General features: G+C 33.9%; 1 protein-coding gene across 10 annotated transcripts in view; it reads right to left on the bottom strand.

Moving 5' to 3' along the window:
- The window catches only part of LOC144978800 (MAP kinase-activating death domain protein-like), a 99,882-nt gene that overhangs the window by 58,373 nt on the left and 15,009 nt on the right, over window positions 1-26,500 (bottom strand). For 6 of the 10 annotated variants that reach the window (XM_078925313.1, XM_078925316.1, XM_078925312.1 and 3 more), the window contains exons 4-8: window positions 12,579-12,737; window positions 11,635-11,766; window positions 10,952-11,065; window positions 9,453-9,533; window positions 984-1,154 (exon numbers count right to left, since the gene is read on the bottom strand). In XM_078925313.1, coding sequence (XP_078781439.1) covers window positions 984-1,154; window positions 9,453-9,533; window positions 10,952-11,065; window positions 11,635-11,766; window positions 12,579-12,737 — 657 coding nt within the window. The remainder of the gene's footprint in view (window positions 1-983; window positions 1,155-9,452; window positions 9,534-10,951; window positions 11,066-11,634; window positions 11,767-12,578; window positions 12,738-26,500) is intronic. The other 4 variants (XM_078925315.1, XM_078925314.1, XM_078925321.1 and 1 more) reach the window with 1 other exon arrangement.

Raw genomic sequence — 26,500 nt, 5'->3', positions numbered from 1 at the left:
TTTCAAGTATAATTATGATCAACTTCTACAATATTGTTTCAAGCATTCGCTCACATCACTTCCTGATGAGAGTGAATGCTCGAAACTATATTAAAGTTGATCATAATTATACTTGAAATATTTTAATATATAATTTAACTATAGATGTGAACGAAAACCACCTAAATATCATAAATGAATCGTAAAATTTGATTTGAGTGATTGGTTTGAAAAAATTCTCATTTGTGAATGCAACAAATAGTTACTGCTGGTTAAATTAGCAATTCGTGATATGACAATGCATTTGTTTCGTGGATTATCATAATAATAACAATGACTGAATTTGCTATCACAATTTCTATCCTAGTTCACACATAGGGAGGAAGGAAGGGGGGAAGATGGAGAATTTATAAAAGTAGCGTGAACCAGCAATGTCTTTATTTTTGTTTTTTTTGGGGGGGAGTTTATTGTTTTTTTTGTTTTTTTTTCAAAATAGTTTCGACCAAATCAGAATTAAAGTCACAGCTACTCACTGCTCGACTTAGAGGGAAGCAAAGAAAAATCTGAATGCATTTTTGAGACAGCACTATTTGCTTCAGACGATAATGATGTTGCAGATAATAATTATGATGATTCTAAGAGGATGATGATGATAATAATAATGATAATAATGATAATAATAATAATAATAATAATAATAATAATAATAATAATAATAATAATAATAATAATAATAATATAATAATAATCATATAATAATAATAGTAATAATAATAATAGTAATAATAATAATAAAAATAATAATAATAATAAAAATAATAATAATAATAATAATAATAATATATAATAATAATAATAATAATAATAATAATAATAGCAATAATAATAATAATAATAATAATTAATAATAATAATATAATAATAATATAATAATAATAATAATAATAATAATAATAATAATAATAATAATAATAATAATAATAATAACAATGACAGCAACTCACCATAGCTACCCGTGTTGCGACATCAACTGAATCCACATCATTGCCGTAGATCAACGGATTAAATCCAGCTTGTGAGCTAAGACTATCCCTTCGCTGCCACATCTCTGGGTTCTGTGCAAGAGCATCAAGGTTTTTGATAGGCTGTGGCGTCATACTCATGCTTGCCAACGCCTATCATATCACCATGAAGACATGACAACAATCGACATGACAGTCGGCCACCACCCCGAGTAGTGTTTGGTCGGTCCATCATTGAATTTATATTGCCAATGGAAGTGGTGATGATGATGATGATGATGATGATGATGATGATGAGGATGAGGATGATGACGATGATGATGATGGTAATGATGATGATGATGATGATGATGGTGATGATGGTAATGATGATGATGATGGTGGTGGTGATTATTATGAAATAACGGTGACAGGGATGTGGGAGGAGGGGAAAAGAAAGAGAAGAAAAATACAAGCATTGTTAGTGGTAAAATAAAAAATCTGCAGCTTAAAGCAAGTAATAATAACTCCATGCCCCCAGATTTTTCTAATTTACTGACAAACCAAACTCCTGGATAATTTATTCAAAAATTTAAAAGGCAATTATAAATCATTTCTAACATCTTTAAAGCTGAGCCTAACATCTTTAAAGCTGAGCATTGCTTTATTTTTCTTTCTTTATTAATACCTCCTAAACATTTTGATTTAATATTTACTTTATTAAGAGAATCAACACAGTAGCTGTACTGATTTTTATTGAACATTTTTAATGATTAGATCTTTGAACCTTTTGGTATTTGAGAGGTTTTGTTCACAGATTGAGACAGTAATGATATTTTCAAATAATTGAAAGAATGACAAAAATCAATCAAGTGAACAAAGTCATTGAAGATCACCAATGACATAACTACAGTTCCAACAGCATAAAAGTGATGATATCACCAATGCTAATTCTTATCAAAATCATGACGTTAAGAGAGAAGGTGGGAGTTATTGTTAGACAAAAGTTTTGATATAGCTTGAAATGCATTTTGATCAATGATTTTAAAATGTGGGGAAAAGATATTTGTATAGAGATATGCAGCAAGCAATTGTATAAATGATGTATTTACATAGCTATGCAAACATGACATTTGCAATTTTCTTTACTTTTTTTTCTGAATTTAATTGATGGTAAATATGAGTAATAATCAGAATGAATTATTACAGAAACTATATAAGATTTTCTAAATCCATGCAAAAACAAAGAAAACAATAAATGGCATATTATGAGCAATTAAAAAAAAAATGATTAACGGAAAACAGAAATGATGCAGTGGCACAAAACTAGAGAAAAAAGGAAGTACAAGAAACTATTCAGAAAAAAAAAATGTTTTAAACTCGTACACTAAGATATGAAGTGAATAGAAAAGTGCCAGAAGACAATAGAGAATAAAAAATTTTTCGCGGCGGTGGTGGGGTTTGAACCTGCGACCTTATTGGTACGACAACTCCGCCTGGCAGGTGAGAGCGTGGCTCTACCGTGTGAGCTATCCACGAACACAAAAAATATTCGTTTCAAACTCAAAGTCATTACTAGATCCCTCTCTCACCCACTTCTTGAGACCGCCGATTCGTTCGTACACCACCATCGCGAATAATTTTGACCAGCAGTTAAGCTTAATGCAATACCATAGCATACTCAATGTCTCATCGTTCTATGTTATGTTTGTGAATATTGGTATTAGCTTAATGCGGTCAAATTATTCGCGATGGTGGGTACAACGAATCGCGGTCTCAAGAAGTGGGTGAGAGAGGGATCTAGTAATGACTTTGAGTTTGAAACGAATATTTTTGTGTTCGTGGATAGCTCACACGGTAGAGCCACGCTCTCACCTGCCAGGCGGAGTTGTCGTACCAATAAGGTCGCAGGTTCAAACCCCACCACCGCCGCGAAAAATTTTTTATTCTCTATTGTCTTCTGGCACTTTTCTATTCACTTCATATCTTGTTGTTACCAACATAAGTGCCTGCTCCACTCACTTTTCTGAATTAAAAATTCACCCCATACACCGGAGCATACTCAATGTCTCAATCGTTTCTATGTTATATGTTTGTGTTGAGAATATTGGCTATTAAGCTTAACTGCTGGTCAAAATTATTCGCGATGGTGGTGTACGAACGAATCGGCGGTCTCAAGAAGTGGGTGAGAGAGGGATCTAGTAATGACTTTGAGTTTGAAACGAATATTTTTGTGTTCGTGGATAGCTCACACGGTAGAGCCACGCTCTCACCTGCCAGGCGGAGTTGTCGTACCAATAAGGTCGCAGGTTCAAACCCCACCACCGCCGCGAAAAATTTTTTATTCTCTATTGTCTTCTGGCACTTTTCTATTCACTTCATATCTTGTTGTTACCAACATAAGTGCCTGCTCCACTCACTTTTCTGAATTAAAAATTCACCCCATACACCGGAGCATACTCAATGTCTCAATCGTTTCTATGTTATATGTTTGTGTTGAGAATATTGGCTATTAAGCTTAACTGCTGGTCAAAATTATTCGCGATGGTGGTGTACGAACGAATCGGCGGTCTCAAGAAGTGGGTGAGAGAGGGATCTAGTAATGACTTTGAGTTTGAAACGAATATTTTTGTGTTCGTGGATAGCTCACACGGTAGAGCCACGCTCTCACCTGCCAGGCGGAGTTGTCGTACCAATAAGGTCGCAGGTTCAAACCCCACCACCGCCGCGAAAATTTTTTATTCTCTATTGTCTTCTGGCACTTTTCTATTCACTTCATATCTTGTTGTTACCAACATAAGTGCCTGCTCCACTCACTTTTCTGAATTAAAAACTCGGTAATGGTTTAATAGGTCATCATAAAAAAAAAAGAAATTTAAGAAAGCCTAGGATTCAATCTCCATTTAACCGAGGAAGTGGCCGAGTGGTTAAGGCATTGCACTGCGATCCGGATGCCCCGGGTTCGAGCCTGCTTCAGGCACTTTCGTTTTTTTTTATCACATACCAATTTTCAAAAGTTTATCCTGCATCTGTGCCTGCTCTATAGTATTTCGAATGAAATAAGAAGACATTTCCGATTCCTATTGATCAATTCTCATACATTTAGAACAGACTGCACATTCAATTGTTTACATCTTTTGTGAGCTTTGATCACATACAAAAATATTCTACAAAAATCTTTCCCCTTCATGCCTTCTCTATAAAAATTTACTAAAATTCTCTATCAGAATAAAGTCAGGCATGTGGTATCAATATATATGTTTCTGTGGCTTTCATCCACGCCGTCAGTTGGTGACGGCGTGGATGAAAGCCACAGAAACATATGTTTTGGCCACATATAAGTGAGTGATCCCATTTATATTTTTATATTAGCTCTAACCATCATTATCCAGCACTTTCGTATCTACGAGTACCCACCAACACTCATAAATATATATATATATACTTCTTGTAATGTCCGTAGAAAACTCCAAACAAAAAGAGTTTGGAGTTTTCTACGGACATTACAATAGATTACGCCGACTGAAGAAGTGTAAAATACACAGAAACGAGTCGTCTCGGCCAAAAAAATGTGAGTGAAAATTTACATTATATATTAGCTCTAACCACCATTATCGAGCACTTTCGTACCTACAAGTACCCACCAACACTCATAATAAATATATAATATATATATATATATATATATATATATATATATATATATATATATAATATATATATATATATATATATTATATATATATATATATATATATATATATATATATATATATAATATAAAATTGATCAACAAAATTTGTGAAGCATTATTTAAGTAAGTACCTGCCACCAAGAGCTAGAGAAATGCACCGCTAACTTATGTCTTTTAACCAAGAATTCAGACAATATTTTCAAGTAAACTTGAAAAGTTTGAAAGTCTAAAATATCTAGTTCGTGCTTTTCAAATGCATTCCCTATTTGATGTTATCAATCAGAACCAACAAAAAAATAAAAATAGAAAAAAATTCCGAAATAAAACTTCTTTATTATTTCATACCATCAACTGGGGTAACTTTGCCTAAAGGGGAAACTTGGCTTCTTGAATTTTGGACCAAAAAGAGATTATTTAGTTCTGTGGCAATTATTTACTTTGGTAACAATATAAGTCCTTTAACGGGTACAATAACTGCAACAACAAAGCTTAGATTAGTCAAAATGCTCCAAATTCACAGAGGCAAAGTTTCCCCTTGAGGCAAAGTAACCCCAATTTACGGAACCTAAGCCTTCCTATTTTTATCTTTTCATTGTTATTGATATGATCCAGTCTTCAAGCAAGACCTTATGACCATCTTCTAAAAAACTTTAATACAATTTCAAAGAGAGGTGCCATGTATGCAAACAAAAAAAACCCAAAAAAATAAATGAATAAATAAACGATTTTTTTTTTAATCGACAAAATCCAATCCTCGATATTAAAAAAAAAGATGTTAAAGAGAGCATGTGCAAGAAGAAAAATATCTTATGTGAGGAAAAAAACAATATATACCAAAAAAAAGTGTAAAAAAGGTGTATTATAGTAGGATAAAATAGGGCAGAGAAGACGTGACGTCAACACCTTCCACTCTTCTGGTTCCAAAGTCTTTGGAAGTGTTTATGTGATCAGTCCTTCGGTGGACTAATAATGAATAATAGGTTGCATATTGAATCATACGGTGGCATAACTATTTTAGTAGCGGGGTGTCAAGGCAGATTCTTAGGATTATGGGGTGTAAAAGAGGGAAGATGGATGATCTATATTGATGACCAGCATTGATAAATAGACAATAAAATACGACAGCATCAGTCTGAACCCTTTTTCATAATAATGGTGTGCACCCCGTCATTTGGAAGAGTGGTTTTATATATACTTCCAATGAGATTGGAACCAGTTTGTTTGTTTTTTTTATGACATCACACTTTTGTTCCCTATTGTGAGAGTGCTATGGCTTGCATAAAATGGGATAAAACAAGGCCGTTTGGAATGGCCCAAATTAGAGAAAGGATATCCGACAAGTAACTGAAAAAATGTGCAAAGTAATGAAAAGTAAAAAATATAATCTGGAAACCAAGTTAAAAAATTAAAATAAAGAGAGAAAATTAACAACAGAAAATATTTTTTAAAATGAAAAGATAAGAAGAAAGAAAAGATAAATGTGAGTTGTGATAAGAATGCACACCTGACTGTGATAACAATCCACAATGTTCAGATATCCAATGATGAGTATGGTGATGATGATGATGATGATGATGGTGATGGTGATGATGATGATGATGATGGTGATGATGATGATGGAATGATGATGATGATGATGATGATGATGATGGTGATGATGATGATAATGATGATGATGATGGTGATGGTGATGATGATGATGATGATGATGATGGTGATGGTGATGATAATGATGATGGTGATGATGATGATGATGATGATGATGATGATGGTGATGGTGATGATGATGATGATGATGGTGATGATGATGATGATGGTGATGGTGATGATAATGATGATGATGATGATGATGATGGTGATGATGATGGTGATGATGATGATGATGGTGATGATGATGATGATGATGATGATGATGATGGTGATGGTGATGATGATGATGATGATGATGATGGTGATGATGATGATGATGGTGATGGTGATGATAATGGATGAATGATGATGATGATGATGTGATGATGGTGATGATGATGGTGATGATGTGATGATGATGATGGATGATGATGTGATGATGATGATGATGATGATGGATGATGATGATGTGATGATGAATGATGATGATGATGATGATGATGGTGATGATGATGATGGATGATGATGATTTAGATTGATGATGATGATGATGATGATGAGATGAATGTGTGATGATGATGATGGTGATGATGATGATGATGATGATGATGGATGATGATGATGATGTGATGATGATGATGATGATGATGATGATTTATGATGATATGATGATGATGATGATGATGATGATGATGATTGATGATGATGATGATGTATGATGATGGATGATGATGATGATGATGATGATGATGATGATGATGATGGATGATGATATGATGAGTGATGATGGGTGATGATAGATGATGATGATGATGATGATGATGATGATGATGGATGATGATGATGGATGATTGAATGATGATGATGATGATGATGATGATGATGATGATGATGATGATGAATGATTGATGATGATGATGATGATGATGATGATGGATGATGATGATGATGATGATGATGATGTGTGGTGATGATGATGATGATGATGATGAATGATGAGTGATGATGGTGATGAATGATGAGTGATGAGATGAGATGATGATGATGATGATGAGATGATGATGATGATGATGATGATGATGATGTGGATGATGATGATGAGATGATGATGATGATGATGATGATGATGATGTGATGATGATGATGATGATGATGATGATGATGATGATGATGAGATGATGATGATGATGGTGCGAAGATGATGATGATGATGATGATGATGATGATGATGATGATGAATGATGATGATGATGATATGATGATGAGATGATGAGATATGATGATGATGATGAATGATGATGATGTATGATGATATGATGATGAATAGATGATGATAGATGATGAATGGCAAATGATGATGGCAATGATGATGACGATGATGACGGTAGATGCATTGGCTGCGATAATAAAGTCTGATACAGAAAAACAAATTCCATGGCTTTGACTTGGACACAAAAATTTCATTAGAAAAAAAATTAACATTCAGGAACAACATTAAACCATAAATATCAATAGCAAAGTTGAAAAAAACAAACCTTGGGAAATAATGAATGGAAATAATGAATGGTGTTCTAATCCTCGTTTAAGGTAAGTTAACTTTCTGGATTTCAATTGCAATGTCTATCTTTGTTTAACAAAAAATACTGGAAATAGTATGTTCGTCAATTTATACTTTAAAATAAATAAATATACAAATTAAATACATACAAAAAGACACCAAAAAAAAAAAAAAAAAAAAAAAGAAAATCAGAACAAAAAAAAAACAATAAAAATAATGCCTTTTTTAAAGGCAAAAAAAAAAAATACAGCACTATTAAATAAATATAATAGAACTCTATATGATGACTTTTAAATAAATATAATAGAACTCTATATGATGACTTTTAATAAACCCACTAAAATACAGATTCCATGTCAAATAGCTCTTCAGAGATTACAAAACAAACAAGAAATGATTGTACCAAATTCCTAGCATATAAATATAATAGGAAGAAATTAGAAATGCAGAGCTCTCGGTGACCACATAAACATCACCATCTCACAACAACGATGAGTCATGCCAGAATCTTCAAATGAGTAACTCACCAAACCTAGCCCTCAAATTCCTAAAAGCTTACAACACACTCTTTTGGGTCGTTAGCTTTTTCTTTTTTTTGTGCTTTTTTTTTCTTTTTAAATATAAATCCTAACCAGTTTGATCTCAATATAATCATAACAATGAGAAATTTGTTTGGGTTTTTTTTTTTCATTATTTCATAATACGCCAGCGATCATTGATAAAAGAAAAGTAATTATTCTGTTAAAACAAAATCCTTAATTTCCGATTATTCACAATTCCTCTTATTGTATAACACTGTATTACAAAGAAACTCATTATCTCAATTTCAGACAAAATAAGACTATATAGAAGGACAATTATTATTATCATTAGGCAGCCTGACAATGATCAGTCCTCAGTAAATTATATCCATCAGACAAGAGACGTTTAAGGTTACAAACAATTTTGTATGTTGGTATGTTAAATTTGGCTGGTGGATGCTGTGAGTATTTTACATTTCACCTAAATGCATAGCATCAATAGATTGTTTATTTACAAGAATGAGTATCTCGATGCGATTATCTATTTCATTTAATAATTTGTTGATCAAGACAGCGGAAATTCCACCTGACAAAAATCATGGTTTGGTAAAATCTAGTGGTCAAGGGTTGGGTGAGTTAGAGAAGAAGAGTCAGACTTAACTGTTTTTTTTCCATTGAATTCGTTGTGAAAACAAAATACAACATAAACAGTAAAATAAAAACAACATCAACATCAACCTTTGACAACCGTCAATCCAAGGGTTACCGAAATGCATCGCATCCATTGATGGTTTATCAAGAAGAATGAGTCATCCCTCAATGCGACTTAATCTTATTTCATTGAAATGATTTGTTTTGATCAAGACAGTGGATGGAAAGTTCCAGCCTGACAAAAATCAGGTTTTGTAAAATCGAGTGGTCAAGGGTTGGGTGATTTAGAGAAGAAGAGTCGGGCTTCCTCGCTTTTCCATAGAACTCGATGTGATAACAAAATACAACATCAACAATACAAAAAAAAAAAAAAAACAACATCAACATCAACCTTTGACAACCTTCAATCCAAGGATTACCTGTTTTAAATGCGTTTTTAAAGCAGATCCCTCGGGCTCTGGCAGTGCCGGAAGCATTTCTGCTCCAGGAGGGGGAATGATCTGGGAGGCAGAGGAAAATATCTTATTTTATTTCTTATTTTTTTTAATTGAACATACAATCATATCTATATAAATTTGATAAAAACGACCTTAACCCTCTCCTTACCTACCATTTTCAGTATTTTTTCCAAAAATGTCACACCTACCCAACACACAAATTGATGTAGGATATAGCTAAACAATGGTGGTCCCAATAGCTCTGCTGGTAGAGCAGTCGCTTAACACCCAAAGGGCCAAGATCGATCCCGGATGCAGTCGAGATCTATCCCAGGTGCAGTCGAGATGTTTTCTGACCCCCCCACTCCCCTTTTTGTCCACCCAGCAGTGACTGTGTAACCGAGTCTGTTAGATTTGGCAGAAAGTACTTTGCAATAGACAAGTGTCCTATCCAAAGGATAGCATGCAATTGCTATTGTCACTTTCACGCTATAGAAACTGGGATAAAACCCAGCTCCATGGGCCCAATGGCTCTAAAAGACTAATTTTTATTTTTTTAATAGCTAAACAAATATTACAAAATAGCATTAAGTTGTAATGGCGATAACAAAGATTATTCTCTCAAATTTTGTGATGAACAAAACAAATCTGAAAAAGAAAAATATAAATCGAATAGTAAAAATGTAACGCTTTCTCTGTTAGGTGGTAAGGAGAGGGTTAAAATTAAATTTTTGATCAAAATGAATATTATTAATAAATGTCATATCAAATTTATATAGTTCACTTATTTAAAAAAAAAATAAAACAACAAAAACTTGCGCTTTTTTATAGTGCAATGTCCACTAAATATGCTCAAAGCGCTTTTCAAGGGGTCAACAGCTACAAGTGGTCCAAAGTCAACAGCAACACTCAACCTGTCGGATGACACATGACGCTTCATGGGGCAACATGGCTCCTTCAGCGGTACAGTCTTTGCTTCGTACCCAAAAGGAATCGAGTTCAATCACCCACCGCTGAGCTATGTGGCCTTGAGCAAGTCAACTTGCCCTAGCTCATCTTGCAGCGCTGCACTGTGGCTGATGCCAGGGTTATTCCCAGTCTTCCCTTGGAATAAACCCATAGACAAATTTTGCCCCTATGGCATGAATAATGGGAATTTCATTTCTATTTTTTTCAAAGATACTGTTACAATTTTTTTTTTCAACAGAGGCAATGCTGCTCTCGGCAAGAACTTAATTTTTACACCTGTGTATTGTGTAAGAATGTGAGAGAAGTGCTTTTTCCAAGGACTCAACTTTGCACCACCCAGGGCAGTACTCAAACCAGGACCTACTGGTCTGAAGGCAAATGTCATACAATAAGACGGCTATGTGACCTAGTGGTATGACAATCGTCTTCGGATCGGAAAGTCCTGGGTTCTAGCTACGCTCTGAGCAGTGCATGGTTGAGTCCTTGGAAAAGAACATGATTTTCCATCTTACCTTTGTTCCATCCAGATCAACTACCCAAACATCATCTGGCATATGGAAGTCTTTCTTGTAGCCAAAGAAACTGGCAGGAACTCCAATAAGATATGGGGTGGGAGCCATTAAAAGCTGGAAAAAAAGAAAAGTTTTGTCATAAGAATATAATGATGTCTTATGTATTACGTGAATAAATAAAGGCTTAAGACTATTATACACTGATAGAACAATCCAGAAAAGGAGAGAACTATCAGACGATGGCAATGATGATGGATGATGGATGATTATGTGGATGATGATGATGATGATGATGATGATGGTGATGGTGGTGGTGGTGGTGGTGGTGATGATGATGATGATGATGATGATGATGATGATGATGATGATGATGATGATGATGATGATGATGGTGGTGGTGGTGGTGATGATGATGATGATGATGATGATGATGATGATGATGATGATGATGATGATGATGATGATGATATGATGATGATGATTATGACAATGGCGATGATGACGATGGTGATGATGATGACGATGATAATGATGATGATGATGATATGATGATGATGATTATGACAATGGCGATGATGACAATGGTGATGATGATGACGATGATAATGATGATGAATATGACACCGACGATGATGACAATTACTCTGATGAGTTCAATCTTAGTATTAATGTTTAATAATCACCTGCTCGGCACAAGCCATACAAGTGGGCAGAAGTGGGATAACAGGGAACATGTACTCCAGGGGGTAGAGCATGGACACAAAGGCCATCACGGACATGGACAGGGAGTTGTAGTCACGTGACTGGAGGATCACCTGCATGGTGGAATTAATGGACCACATATTTATGATTGTAGCAACATTGTTTTCAACATTGAGAAGTGAAAAGCTTTAGATAAATGAATGAAGTAAGTACATTATTTATGATTGTAGCAACGTTTTCAACATTGAGAAGTGAAAAGTATTAGATAAATGAATGAAGTAAGTACATTATTTATGATTGTAGCAACGTTTTCAACATTGAGAAGTGAAAAGTATTAGATAAATGAATGAAGTAAGTACATTATTTATGATTGTAGCAACGTTTTCAACATTGAGAAGTGAAAAGTATTAGATAAATGAATGAAGTAAGTACATTATTTATGATTGTAGCAACGTTTTCAACATTGAGAAGTGAAAAGTATTAGATAAATGAATGAAGTAAGTACATTATTTATGATTGTAGCAACGTTTTCAACATTGAGAAGTGAAAAGTATTAGATAAATGAATGAAGTAAGTACATTATTTATGATTGTAGCAACGTTTTCAACATTGAGAAGTGAAAAGTATTAGATAAATGAATGAAGTAAGTACATTATTTATGATTGTAGCAACGTTTTCAACATTGAGAAGTGAAAAGTATTTGATAAATGACTTAACTGACTATAAAGAAAGTACATTATATTTTAGTATATTCGATCAAAGAAGTGAAAATCTTAGCAGCTATAGGCACTAATTTGAAATAAAAATCATAAAAAACGTTGTATGTTTTATATTCCTGCCCAAACCGATAGAGAAAGTAAGCAAAAATTTATTTATTTATTTATTTATCTATCTACCTATCTTATGATTTTAGCCATGTGATTACCTTGTGTTCCAACATAATGGCAGTCAAAGCACTGAGGCATTTCTCGACCCCCAACAACTCAAGAGGCAGATGCAAGGGGTAGTCCACCAGGCTGAACCGAGTGTTGTCAGGGAGGGCAAATAATAAAGGAGGCTGGAGCTCTCGAGGTAAAATATGGACCTGGAAAGGAACGGTAATTGTGAAAGTTGATTTACTTCATCTCTTTTGTTTACAATATTTCAGTTCACTTCCCCCCTAGCTTGAACACTTCCACAGTTTCAACAAAAACAAAAACAAAAACAAACAAACAAACAAAAATTTAAAAAAATATAACTATTAGCCCATCATACCCTCTCTCTCTCTCTCTTTCTCTCTCTCTCTCTTTCTCTCTCTCTCTCTCTCTCTCTCTCTCTATCTATCTATCTATCTATCTATCTATCTATCTATCTATCTTTCTCTCCCGACCATCCAAGCTCCTGGCCACAGAAAATATGTCTCAATGAACGTGTACATAATATACAGGTCTGACATCCGAACGCAATTATGGGCCTTGTTTTACATTGTTGTAATGAACAATATTTTGCACCTTTTTTTTTTTTTTTTTGGTGACATTTCCATTACAACAATGAGCCCATAATGAATTGGGTTATCAGGCCTGCAAATAAGTTCCGTCGGTCTCATCCAATCTAACATGGCCATAGTCCCTGATGAAACAGTCCCAAGATCGATCATTAAAAGCTATACCTTTTCTCAAAGATTTTATTATTCATGTACGTTGCTTGAAAAGAAAACACATCTTCTAATATCGCCATATCCCCAACATCTCTCTCTCTCTCTCTCTCTCTCTCTTTCTCTCTCTCTCTCTCTCTCTCTCTCTCTCTCTCTCTCTCTCTCTGTGTGTGTGTGTGAGAGTAAATTATGTTTAGGAATTGTGTACGGCAACTCATATACACCTCCATCCACCCATCCATCCATCAAACCATCCACTCTGTTCTTCTATCAATCCCTCCATCTATCAATCCATCCATAGATCTACATATATTATCATAGCATAAAAACGGAGAGACATAAACAGGCCTAAGTATGCTTTCCTACGTAAGATCGGAGGAATCAATATACAAACAAGTATTCAAATGTACATAGAAGACATGTATTGCAGAGCACGGTCTTGAATCGCACAGTTTACATTATATTATATTACAAATACGCACCAACAAACACACACACACACAATAAACATAAACAGAACCCCGTGCGCACGCATACAAACACACATATAGGCACTTACATTCAGGATTTATTTCATCTATCCATCCATCTATCCAATTATCCATCATCCATCCATCCATCTATCCAATTATCCATCCATTCATCCATCCATCCATCCATCTATCCAATTATACATCCATCCATCCATCTATCCAAGTATGCATCCATCCATCCATCTATCCAATTATCCATCCATCCATCTATCCAATTATCCATCCATCCATCTATCCAATTATCCATCCATCCATCTATCCAATTATCCATCCATCCATCCATCTATCCAATTATACATCCATCCATCCTTCCATCTATCCAATTATGCATCCATCCATCTATCCAATTATACATCCATCAATTTCATCTATCGCATTATACATCCATCCATCCATCGCATTATACATCCATGCATCCATCCATCTATCCAATTATACATCCATCAATTTCATCTATCGCATTATACATCCATCCATCCATCCATCCATCTATCCAATTATGCATGAATCAATCCATCCATCCATTCATCCTTCCATCCCGATGGACGGACAGAAATGACAGAGAAACAGACAGAAGTACCTACAACACACATACATACACATACATACATACATACATACATACATACATACATACATACATACATACATACATACATACATACATACATACATACATACATACATACATACAGACGAACGAGCAGACAGGCGGATGAGGAATGGTCATAGCAATCAGAGTATAGAAATAGAAGGGCATAGGGAATGATACGTAACACGGGGAAATATCTTCCAATTCATTCCCGGACTTCTGTAGTAATCTCATCCCACGCGATGTAAAGGTTAGAGTATTTCCGTCTCCTGGTGTGGGGACCAGCCAATTAGTAGGGCCTAATAACAATCGGAGACCCGTCTATGGAGAGGCTAGTCTGACAGCTCCCACCGTAGGACATTCATTCGTCCTCAAGGCAATGAATGGAGTAGGGAGCCATCGATCGATAGATTTAGCTTGGGTTATGCTCTCTCTCTCTCTCTCTCTCTCTCTCTCTCTCTCTCTCTCTCTCTCTCTCTCTCTCTCTCTCTCTCTCTTCTCATCCTATAAAACCCAAATGCCGACCACTTGCATAAGAGAGATTTACGCAATTTACTCTAACATGACAAATTGGGGACAAAGCACTGGTGAAATATAAAGATCTGAAAAGGTGTGTATGAAAATATGAAACAGAACAAGACAAAGTAGAAAAATACAAGAGGAAAAAAAAAAAAAGCACCCCCCCCCCCCCTAAATTTTTTTTTTAACCACGTAGTTGGTTGAAGAAGGGTTTTGAGTCCGAAACGTTCCGTGTCTTGGCATTTTTAAAAAAAGCTGTTGTATTCATTGTTAGTTTATGACATTTTACAATCAACAGCTTCTAGCAATTTACTTTAATCTAAACAGATTACACCAAAACGACAATAGCGTTCAACATAGAATTGAGTAGGATATGAGAATCTTCGGATAAAGAACTGCTGAACAAGTGTTTATGAAAGGTGATAGACAAAGCAAGAAAGAAAAATACAAGAAAAAAAAAAAGACATCCCAAAAAAATCAGTCGACCTCGTTGATTTTTTTTTGATGTTTTTTTTTTTTTTCTTGAATATTTCTTTCTTGCTTTATCTGACACCTTTTTCATACACACTTGTACAGTCCTGTATCTTACACCGATGCCTGCTCCTTAATTTCTTAATTTGATATTAGAATCTTACAACACACCATCACAATGAAACATTTCATAACTTCATTCCGACGTGTCTGGTAACCCAAAATAAATGGTATGGGCTCATTGTATCTCTAATAGAAAAACTCTTTTTTTTTTTGTTTGTTTGATTGTTGCTTTAGGTCTCTTCCAACACAATTGAGGTTATATGAGAGACCGCTGAAACAAAAAACAAGCAATCTAACAAAAATAGTACAAATGTAAATCAAAATCATAAGCTAAAGATATCATAAGCTAAATTATAAATAACCAAGAACAAACAGGCGGAAGATTTACAGAAAAAAAAAAAATATCCCCTGTCAAAAATACAATCACAAACCAAAGAAGCAGATAGGCTAGTAAAGAGAAGAAGAAACGACATCACTATCGGATCGTACACCCATGCGAACATCATAGGTATATGATTCAAGGGTGATGCTCCCATCCAACCACGCGCTAGAAAAACTCTCAAACGCAAAATATTTGTCCATTACAACAATGTCAAACCAAGCCCATGATGTGAGTTCGGTTATCAGACCTGCTGTGCGAGTCACGTCATTCTAATGGAAAGTTATGTTGTTTTGTTTATATATCTGTTTGCTTTTTATTTTGTTATGCTTTGATGTTGTTTTTTGTTGTGTTTATTTGTCTATATCTGTGTTTGGGTTGATTTGTTTTGTTTTGTTGGGGGTTTTTTTGGGTTTTTTTTTGGGGGGGGGGGGGGGTGGGTGTTGTTGCTTTGTTTCTGTGTTATTGTGTTGTTTGTGGGGTTGTTTGTTTTTTGTCTCTGTTGTTCTGTTTTTGTTTTGCCTTTTTATTTTTTTTTTTTGGTTTCTATATGAGTTTTTTTCCCTTCTTTTTCATGGGGAGGCGGGGGGGGGGGGGGGGGGGGGGTAAGTTTTTGTTTTGTTTTTTTACATGTTATTTTTATTGATTTCTGCTTTGTTTTTTTTTTTTAGTTAATTCGATAATTTAAGAAATGCGAATTATATAATAATGATAATAATAATAATAATAATAATAATATAATAATAATAATAATAATAATAATAATAGTAATAATAATAATAATAATAATAATAATAATAATAATAATAATAATAATAATAATAATAATAATAATAATAATAATAATAATAATAATAATAATAACAGCAACAAGAACAACTCATTCACGAAGACAAAATATGTGACCCATGTTGACATCGTTAACTTGTTCTATTGAATATTCATATATGCTCTGTATCTATATAATATGCATTCGCGCTGTCAAGTACCGAGCTAATAAATATAATAATGATATTTTCTTTTTCTTTTCCTTTTTTTTTTTTTTCATTTTTGGAAAAGGTCAGATCAAACGATGAAGGCCGGGAATGTATCAAAACATAAATTAATGCTCGTATAAACGCGGAGGAAAGGGGTATGTGTAACGATGGGGAAGACTAGAGCAGAGAAAACAGGATAATTGTCTATATACTATTACATAATAATTATCAATGTGACAATGCCCTGTACGTTATACGGTGCCCATGCATTTTCCATCAGAAACTGCTCCCCGTGGAAATAAAGAGGAGCATAAATAAGCAGTCATCTGACAAGTGTCTAGCGATTCCAACCAATAATGTTGACAACTATTGCGACAAAAAAAAAAAAAAAAAAAATAATCATAATAAAAAAAAAATTAAAAAATAAATAAAATAAAATAAAATAAAAAAAATATAATAATAATAATAATAATAATAATAATAATAATAATAATAATAATAATAATAATAATAATAAAAAAATAATAATAATAATAATAATAATAATAATAATAATAATAATAATAATAATATAATAATAATAATAATAATAATAATAATAATAATAATAATAATAAATAAATAAATAAATAAATAATCAGTTTGGAAATGAAAAAAAAAAAATAAATAAAAATTATTAATAATAAAATGTTAATGAAAACGATATTATGTGACCCCAACCCGGTATTATGTCGAGGTGAACCGACTGTCAAAAAGTCATTTTCAAGGTAAAATGACCAGGACGAGTGCCATACGATCGATGTAGATAGTAACTTGTAGCAAATTAAATTTTGTTTATTGTCGTCAATAAAATACAATATTAATGGTCTCATCACAAATGTCATACTTGAGCTTGAGCTTTTTTTAAAATTATTTTATTTTATTTTATTCATTTTTGTTTTGTTTTGTTTTGTTTTGTTTGTTTGTTTTTTTTTTTGTTTGTTTGTTTTGTTTTGTTTTGTTTTGTTTTTGTTTTTTTTTTTTTTTTTTTTTGGGGGGGGGGGGGGGTTCGAGCCCCACTTCAGGCACTTTAAATCTTGCTGAAAAGGAAAATTTATTTCATTAGATCCTATAATCAGGACTTTGAAGCATCTGTGGATCAGGGTGATGGCAAATGATAGATTTGTAAAGCTATTCTTAGTGAATTTTTCTTCTTCTTTTTCCCTTGGAAACTACGAATTTTGTAAATTAGGCAGCTCTGTCATCTGAATCTCGTATTGGAGATTAAGAAAACATTTCTTTATTATATTATTATTATTATTATTATTATTATTATTATTATTATTATTATTATTATTATTATTATTATTATTATTGTTATTATTATTATTATTATTATTATTATTATTATTATTATTATTATTATTATTAGTTAGTAGTAGTAGTAGTATAGTAGTAGTATTAGTAGTAGTAGGAGTAGTAGGAGTAGTAGTAGTAGTAGTAGTAGTAGTAGTAGCAGTAGTATTATATTATTATTATTATTATTATTATTATTATTATTATTATTATTATTATTATTATTATTATTATTATTATTATTATTATTATTATTATTATCATTATCATTATCATCATCATCATTATTATTATTATTATTATTATTATTATTATTATTATTATTATTATTATTATTATTATTACTATTATTATTATTATTATTATTATTATTATTATTATTATTATTATTATTATTATTGTTATTATTATTATTATTATAGCTGTTATTAGTACTGTTATTATCATTATTATTTTCATTGTTTGCCTTGCTTTATTATTGATTTTACTTATTTGACTTGTTGATGAAAATATATTCTTGTATGAGTTACATTGGCAATTGCCTAAAATAAACGTTTTTTGAACTTTAAAATAATAATGACGTAACGATGAGAATAAAAAAAGTGTGAAAACTTCTCCAGGGCGTCAAGAGGTACAAAAGTGTTACACTAGCAATGATGGCCCGTGGCCAGATGGGTACAGCAAGGTAATATTATGGCCAATAGTAGTGATCGATCAATGAAATCAAATGTTACTGTAATACTTGAATGTTAGCTACATGACACTGATACGAGATGATTGTATGTGTGTGTGAGAGAGAAATAGTGTGTGAATGTGTGTGTGTGTGTGTGTGTGTGTGTGTGTATCAGAGAGAGAGAGTGTGATATAGGGAGAGAGCTCGTGACGGAGAGAGAGAGAGAGGAGGGAGGCGGGGGGGGGGGGGTGTAGAGAGAGAGATAGAGAGAGAGAGAAAGAGAGAAAGAGTGAGAGAGAGAGAGAGAAAGATGTATATATATACACACACACATATATATATATATATATATATATATATATATATATATATATATATATATGTATATATATATATATATATATATATATATATATATATATATATAGAGAGAGAGAGAGAGAGAGAGAGAGAGGAGAGAGAGGAGAGAGAGAGAGAGAGAGAGAACACCTTCCAGGTAGGTGGAAGGAGAGAACAAATTAATATTCTTTGGGAAAATTAACAAACTCTCTTAAACTCATGAAAACAACCTTTATAACGTTTTTGGGAATCCACTCCCTCAAAGTACAAAGCTGCTTGCTGTGGAACAAAATTTATATCTTTTTTGTTTTCAAAGATAAAATAAATATGACAGACGTTGATGAAGAATACATGTCATATGTCGCCTGGGTTATTGACACAATCATCTGTTGATGTCATAGGCACGCGGTGAAGCATTAAGTAAACGGCTTAAAAGCCATAAAAATATACAGTGTGTGTGTGTGTGTGTGTGTGTGTGTGTGTGTGTGTTTTTATTATTATTTTTTTTTTTTTATTATTGACACATTTTAGGTTTGAATAACTCGAGAGCTCTATGTAAGATTTCATCAAGCGGTTTTTTGCCATGTTGTACAGAATATAATATTCGAGTTTTGATCGATATAGCGTTTAACACGGTGCGCCCTTTTGTAGCTGAGTTACGACGTCATCAGTGGAAAAAGGGTAATTTTGACATAAATTGTAAGTTATTTTAACTTTGTCTGACATGATTCTCAAAGCTTGAACAGACAACTCATTGAAAACATTGTCTTCTCAGATGAAGCGACCATTTTACGTGCCCGGGCATATTATACACAAACACAATATTCGACATTGGAGGAAACAAAAACCAATTAAGTTTTCGAGTATCGTCGCAACTCACCAAAAATCAATGCCTGTTGTGAACTGTCAAGGGAAAGAGCGTTCGGTCCTTTCTTTCTTTCTTTTTTTTTTTTTTTTGACGACACGACACTGACAACAACAAACTATCCGGCCGTGTTAGAATTATACGGGATCCCTCAATTTGATTATCTTCAACCTAACATCTCTCGCTCAGTGGAGCTGAAATGTGAGAGAATTTTTAAATGAACAGCTCCCAAACGTATGGATCGGCCGAGATGGTCCAATTTCCTGGCCTCCAAGATCAACCTATCTAACCCCACTTGTTTTTTTTTTTTTTTTTTTTTTTTTTTTTAATGGGGATTTGTGAAGAGCAGAGTGTTTAGAACCCTCTTGAGAGACATCGGTCACCTGAAGACAAAAATGAGAACCCGTTCGCTCTGGCACCTCTGCTGTAAAAGACGTGGGACGAACTGGACAGACGCTTGCGGCTTGTCATTCAAAATGGTGGTGGTCACGTGGAGCTTTAAATCGGAAGATTGCGCAAACACACGATCGCAAGTAAGATATCAGAAGAAAAAAAATCTATAATAAATTTGGATTACTATGTTCAAAACCAAACTGATGTCGTTGCAGCTGTTCTTGGGTTATTCCAACCTGAAATGTGTCAATGATTAAAAACAAGCACACTGTGTAAATTACGATTTATGCCAAAATTACCCTATTCTACCGATGACGTCATAGCTGAGCAACCAAAGGGCGCCCAATGTTAAAACTTATATCAATCAAAACTTAAATAAATTCTGCACATATGGCAAAAAAAAAAAAAAACCCTTTTAATGAAATCTTACATAGCTTTGGAGTATTTAAACCTGGTGTGTCAATAAAAAAATATAAAAAACACGGTATAAATAAATAAAAAACACAAAGAAGAAAACGAAAAAAAAAAAAACCGGTAAAAAAACAACAAACAAAAAAAAAAAACCAAGATGTCACTATAATATTATGATCGGCTAAAAATGACGTGAAGCTTAGGTTAATAGATTAGTCAGCAGTGTGCGTGTGTGTGTGTGTGTGTGTGTGTGTGTGTGTGTGTATGTGCGTGTGTGTGTCTAATCCGATTATCACTCATCTCCGACATAGTTGGCAATAACAAAGGGGACATAAATCTAAGCGCGTGTCGTATATCATGATAATGTCTTGTGTCGATAAAATATTGATCTCTATCGAATCATTTTCATCACACTTACACCAGTTATCTGTCGTACTCTGGAAAAACTCGTTTTCAAAAATTTTGCCCAGAAAAATCGTCCTTCAAATATCGACCTTTTAAATGACTCCCATCTTGGCATTTGTGGAGACTGGCATCATCATAATTTGCTATAGACGCGAACGAAATGGACTCAGTTGTTTGTTAAACTTTTTAACCAGCCATGTTTTATGAGTACCTACTTCTCTAAATGATATCAATCGGACTATAAACGTTCCAGGGTTACACATAGTTTTGTGTGGTTTGTACGTTATACCCGGCGGGCGGATTTTGGCTAAACGCACAGCATCAATATGAAATAAATAGCAACGTTAAATTGAATGTAAGCTTCAATTCGATTACGAAAACAGATAAAATGAACGTTTCGGGTTTCCCCTCTATCAACAAACAGGATGAATGAATGAAACACTGCAGACGAATGAGATAATGTGGTAGTAGCGTTTTTAATATGAATAAACATCAATGTTTTTCTTTATTTATCTTAAAAACGCCACTACCACATTATCTCATTCATCTGTAGTGTTTTATTCATCCTGTTTGTTGATAGAGGGGAAACCCAAAACGTCCCATTTTATCTGTTTTCGTAATTAAATTGAAGCTTGCATTCAATTTCACATTGTTATTTATTTCTTCGAGCTTCGAGCAGCAACATTTACATTGCACAGCATCAATATGATAATCTAAGATATCAATAGAAATAAATGGTTAGATTATATAGATAGAAATAAATGGTTAGATTATAAAATGATACATCGCAGAGTATATATTGCATATTATTATTGTTATCTTGATAACTATCAAAGGCTCGTTGTACCATGCCATGAATGCTTCCTGGTTTGTTGTGGGGGAATCGGTTATTTCCCATGAGGTCTTTGCAAACCAATTACCATTTATCTGGCCATGGACGAAATCGACTTGTAACCAATATTATAATGATTTGGGTGTTTTGTTTTTATTTGGCTTGATTGGAATAATGTAAGGTCGAATTCGGGTTTCTGCATTGCTTAAATTATAAACCTTTGAAATATCTACATAGTTGCAAATAATAATAATATGTGCACTTGCTAGTTTTAAATAAACTCTTCCACTGAACAATGCCATGCTGGGATGTTTACTTACTGTATTGATCTAAATTATATACATATATATATATATATATATATATATATATATATATATATATATATATATATATATATATATAATTTTAATTCTTTGAATTCAAACAAATTTGAAATAGAAAAACATAAATGAAATAAAAAGTATTGCTGTAATTCAACTCCAATTAGGAAAATGGTTCTCTTTAGTGTTCAAAGGGACACTGCAATAACCCAGAGGACGTTAGTCGATCCGAAAAGAGATCGAGTGTTTTGTTCATGGGCCGGGGGGGGGGGGGGGGGGGGGGGGGGGGGCGCTGATGTTCTAGAGTGTAATGTTTTCAATTCAATAATATCAAAGAATAGCTTACACTTTATGCATCATTTCATCTCTTAATGACGATAGTAGGCTTATGGATTATTAACCGCTGCCTATTCATCCTCCTCCTTCCTTCCTTCCTTCCTTCTTCCTTTTCCCTCTTCTTTTTCTTCCTCCTTCTCCTCCTCCTGATCATCATCGTCTTCAATCATTATTTTTATCATCATCATCATCATCATCATCATCATCATCATCATCATCATCATCATCATCATCATCATCATCATCATCATCATCACCACCATCATCATAACCTCGTCGTCTTCACCGGGCCACCTTCAGTGCGTCCCGATCATTATAAATTATTGATTTACAATCATGTTAATGAAATGATTATTGCTTTTTCTTTGCCGGAAGAGCACAACTCGTATTAAAAGTGATTCGATAAATTACTTATTATGTACGTTATGAGCGCGCGCACGCACACACACACACACACACACACGCGCGCGCACACACACTCACATCATTATTATGCAGCACCACTAAAATAATACAAGCGAAACCTTTGATTGTGCACACTTCAATTGAATGCACCAAGGTACCCTCAAAATGTTCACATCATAAATTTATTGAATCACCTTGTACCACATCAGTCGGTTCGTGTATGTCGTGCATTCGTCGATTGGTGGTAGCCTACGTTTGTAACCCACCGCCTCAATTCGGTACAATATATCAGGGTAAACGCGCGGCTATGTGGTCTCGTGGTATCACTCGCAACTTCGGATCTGAAGGTCCAGGGTTCGGGACCCGATCTGAGCGGCGATTAGTTGAATCTTTGGAAAAGATTTCTTACTCACATTCTCTCACCGTGCTCAGGTGTAAAATGACAGCATTGTCTCTGTCGGGGGGGAAATGTAACATCGCCTAATAGGCGTCATGTCTTTCCTACATGTTCAGTGTTGCTGTTGGGCAGGATCCCCTTGTAAAGCGCTTTCGGCACGTTTAGTGGAGAATGCTTTATATAAAAGCTCAATTTTTTAAAAAGGAAACATTACTGGTTATATTGAAATCATAGATATAATACGACTCTGGGGCGATAAAACATTTAAAACCATATCCGGAGAACATGGATAAATACCATGGGTCACATTTTTCTATTAATTACGCTTAGTCTATTTATCATGACACCCATTCAAGCACGTACGTACTACAATCTGTAATGATTAAGTGCAGCATTATCGTAATTCAGGGCTGCCAACCTCAACACAAGAAAAAGCGTAAGGTTCCTTCATGTTAAAAAGAGTAAGATTTGAATGAAAAAGTGTAGGCCTGCCTACAATTTGAAATTGGAACCATTCAGTCATCTCACTCCTAACCATTAACCATCTCCTTACCAACTATAGGAATATCGTCACACTCGTTTCGATACAACCAAACTTTTTCTTATTCAAATTTCTACTGTACATCATGAACTTTAAAGAAAATCAACAGTTTGTTGTAGAGCATGTTTTTCTAAAGAAAATATGTATGGCAAGAATGTTACTGCTAGTGTGTTTGAGTGATAAAAAATATATTTTTGTGTTAGCTGGGTTTGAAGTTTTGGGGAAAATCCTGAAAATGACTGGTAAGGAGGGAGTTAAATAACATTTTGGAGATAAATAATTCTTGTAACAAGTTTGGGTGGGGGAGAAACTTCAGAGACGTAAAAAAAAAAAACACTTGAAAATAAAATTACGAAGCAAGACAAACAAACAACAATAAATTGTTAAAAGATATAGTGAAGGAAGCAAGAAGAAATTTTTTTTTTAATTTTAAAAACTTTTGAAAAAAAAACAGGATTGAAACAATTTTATATTCTAAAAAGTTAAGATTTGAGTCTCATGAAAGACGTACAATTTGTACAGAACCAAATATTTCTCTGTCGTCGATCTGTTTTTTTTTTTTTTTTATTGTTTTTTTTTTTTGGTAATGTATTTATTGTTATTTTGTCGTTGTTGTTGTGTGTGTGTTGGCTGAAGAAGGGTTTTGAGCCCTAAACGTTCCGTATTTGGTATTTTGTTGTTGTTGTTTGTTTTTTTGTTTTGTTTTTTTTTTTTTTGAAGCTGTTATATTCATTTTTGTTTATTACTTTTTACAATCTTACAAAGATGAAAAAGAAATCTCACAAATGCGTTTTTGGCGTATTGGCAGCCCTGATCGTAATGATATAATATGAAGATTGTTACCATTATACTCACTGACACAGCATCAGATGTGTTGATATGCAGGTTGGTGTTTTAATGTAGCAATAAATAAATAATAATATTATAATTATTAGCAACCATCCGACTCTTTTGATGATGACGAGCATAAAAGGTGAATTCAATCTGGGTAAAGTGGGTCGCAAGTCGCAACACAATGACGCAAGCACAATGATGTGTTGGGCAAAAAAAACAAAACCATAACGACAATTAAATGAAACACACGTGTAATGAATACGAACGATAGGATTGTTCTAGAGATGCAACTACAATTATTATGCATACTATATTCCTTGCTGCTGGATTTTACGTCACCACGTTAAATGGCTATGTGGTCTTGTGGTCTGACATGACCTCGCTTTAGGATAGGAAGGTCCTGGGTTCGAGCCTCGCACAACGATGGGTTGGGCAAAAACCATAATGACAATTAAACGATACACACGTGTAGTGTAATGAATACGAACGATAGGATTGTTCTAGAGATGCAACTACAATTACTATGCATATTATATTCCTTGCTGCTGGATTTTACGTCACTGCGTTAAACGGCTATGTGGTCTTGTGGTATGACATGACCTCGCTTTAGGATAGGAAGGTCCTGGGTTCGAGCCTCGCTCGGCGCATAGTTGAGTCCTTGGAAAAGGCTCTTTACTCCCATTCTCACCCCTACTTAGGTGTAAAATGAGCACCTGACCGTAAACAGCTTTATCTCTGTCGGAAAAAAAATGGTTAAAATCGCCTAACAGGCGTTATGTCTCGTTCTACATGTTACGTGTTGCTGTTGGTCAAGGAACCTTTGTAACGCGCTTTGAGCAGGTTTAGTGGATATTGCACTATATAAATCTCAAGTGTTTTGTTTTTGTTTTTTTTTTGTTTTTTTGTTTGATTTTGTTTTCGAGGGGGAGGGGGGAGGGGTTAATACAGTTCAGTGAGCATTACTCATAAACGCGGATGGCAAATAAAACAATAACAAAGACCTGAGTGACGTCATCTTTGAACTATCTATAGGCTGTCATATCCGTTAAATTATAAATATATGACAAAAACAAAACACCATCATCATCATCAGCAGCAGCAGCATTATTCCACACATTTTGTTATTCAAGAGCCGTTCATGAATTACGACATAGTGTTGGGGTATGGGGAGTGAGTGGAGGGAAGAAGGTTCGTGAGCAAAATAAAGAGGTCAGATGCCTTTCGGTGGGGTGGTCCGGTCGATAATAAATCAAGGGAAATTACAATCTATAACCTGCGTATTTCATTTGGCAAGGGCCCAGCCAATGAAAAAAAAAAGTTATATTTACTTTCGCATTAAAGTAACCTAGTAATAGTAGTAGTTATTAATATTACTATTAACTCACTCATTCCTAGACATTTTTGCTACTTTTCAAAATGGGAAAAAATGTATTTAATAATGAGCATGTACATAGATAGTTTTATTCAACTATCATTAACATGTAAAAACTAAAAACATTAGCTTTGATACTACGACTATAAAAAAGTTATTTACTTTCGCATTAAAGCAACATAGTAATAGTAGTAGTAGTTATTATTATTTATTATTATT

Source organism: Berghia stephanieae, chromosome 8, assembly GCF_034508935.2.
Source record: "Berghia stephanieae isolate SIO BIC M18660-M18661 chromosome 8, UCSD_Bste_1.3, whole genome shotgun sequence".
Lineage (NCBI taxonomy): Eukaryota > Metazoa > Mollusca > Gastropoda > Nudibranchia > Aeolidiidae > Berghia > Berghia stephanieae.
This window is presented reverse-complemented; position numbering and strand designations above follow the sequence as displayed.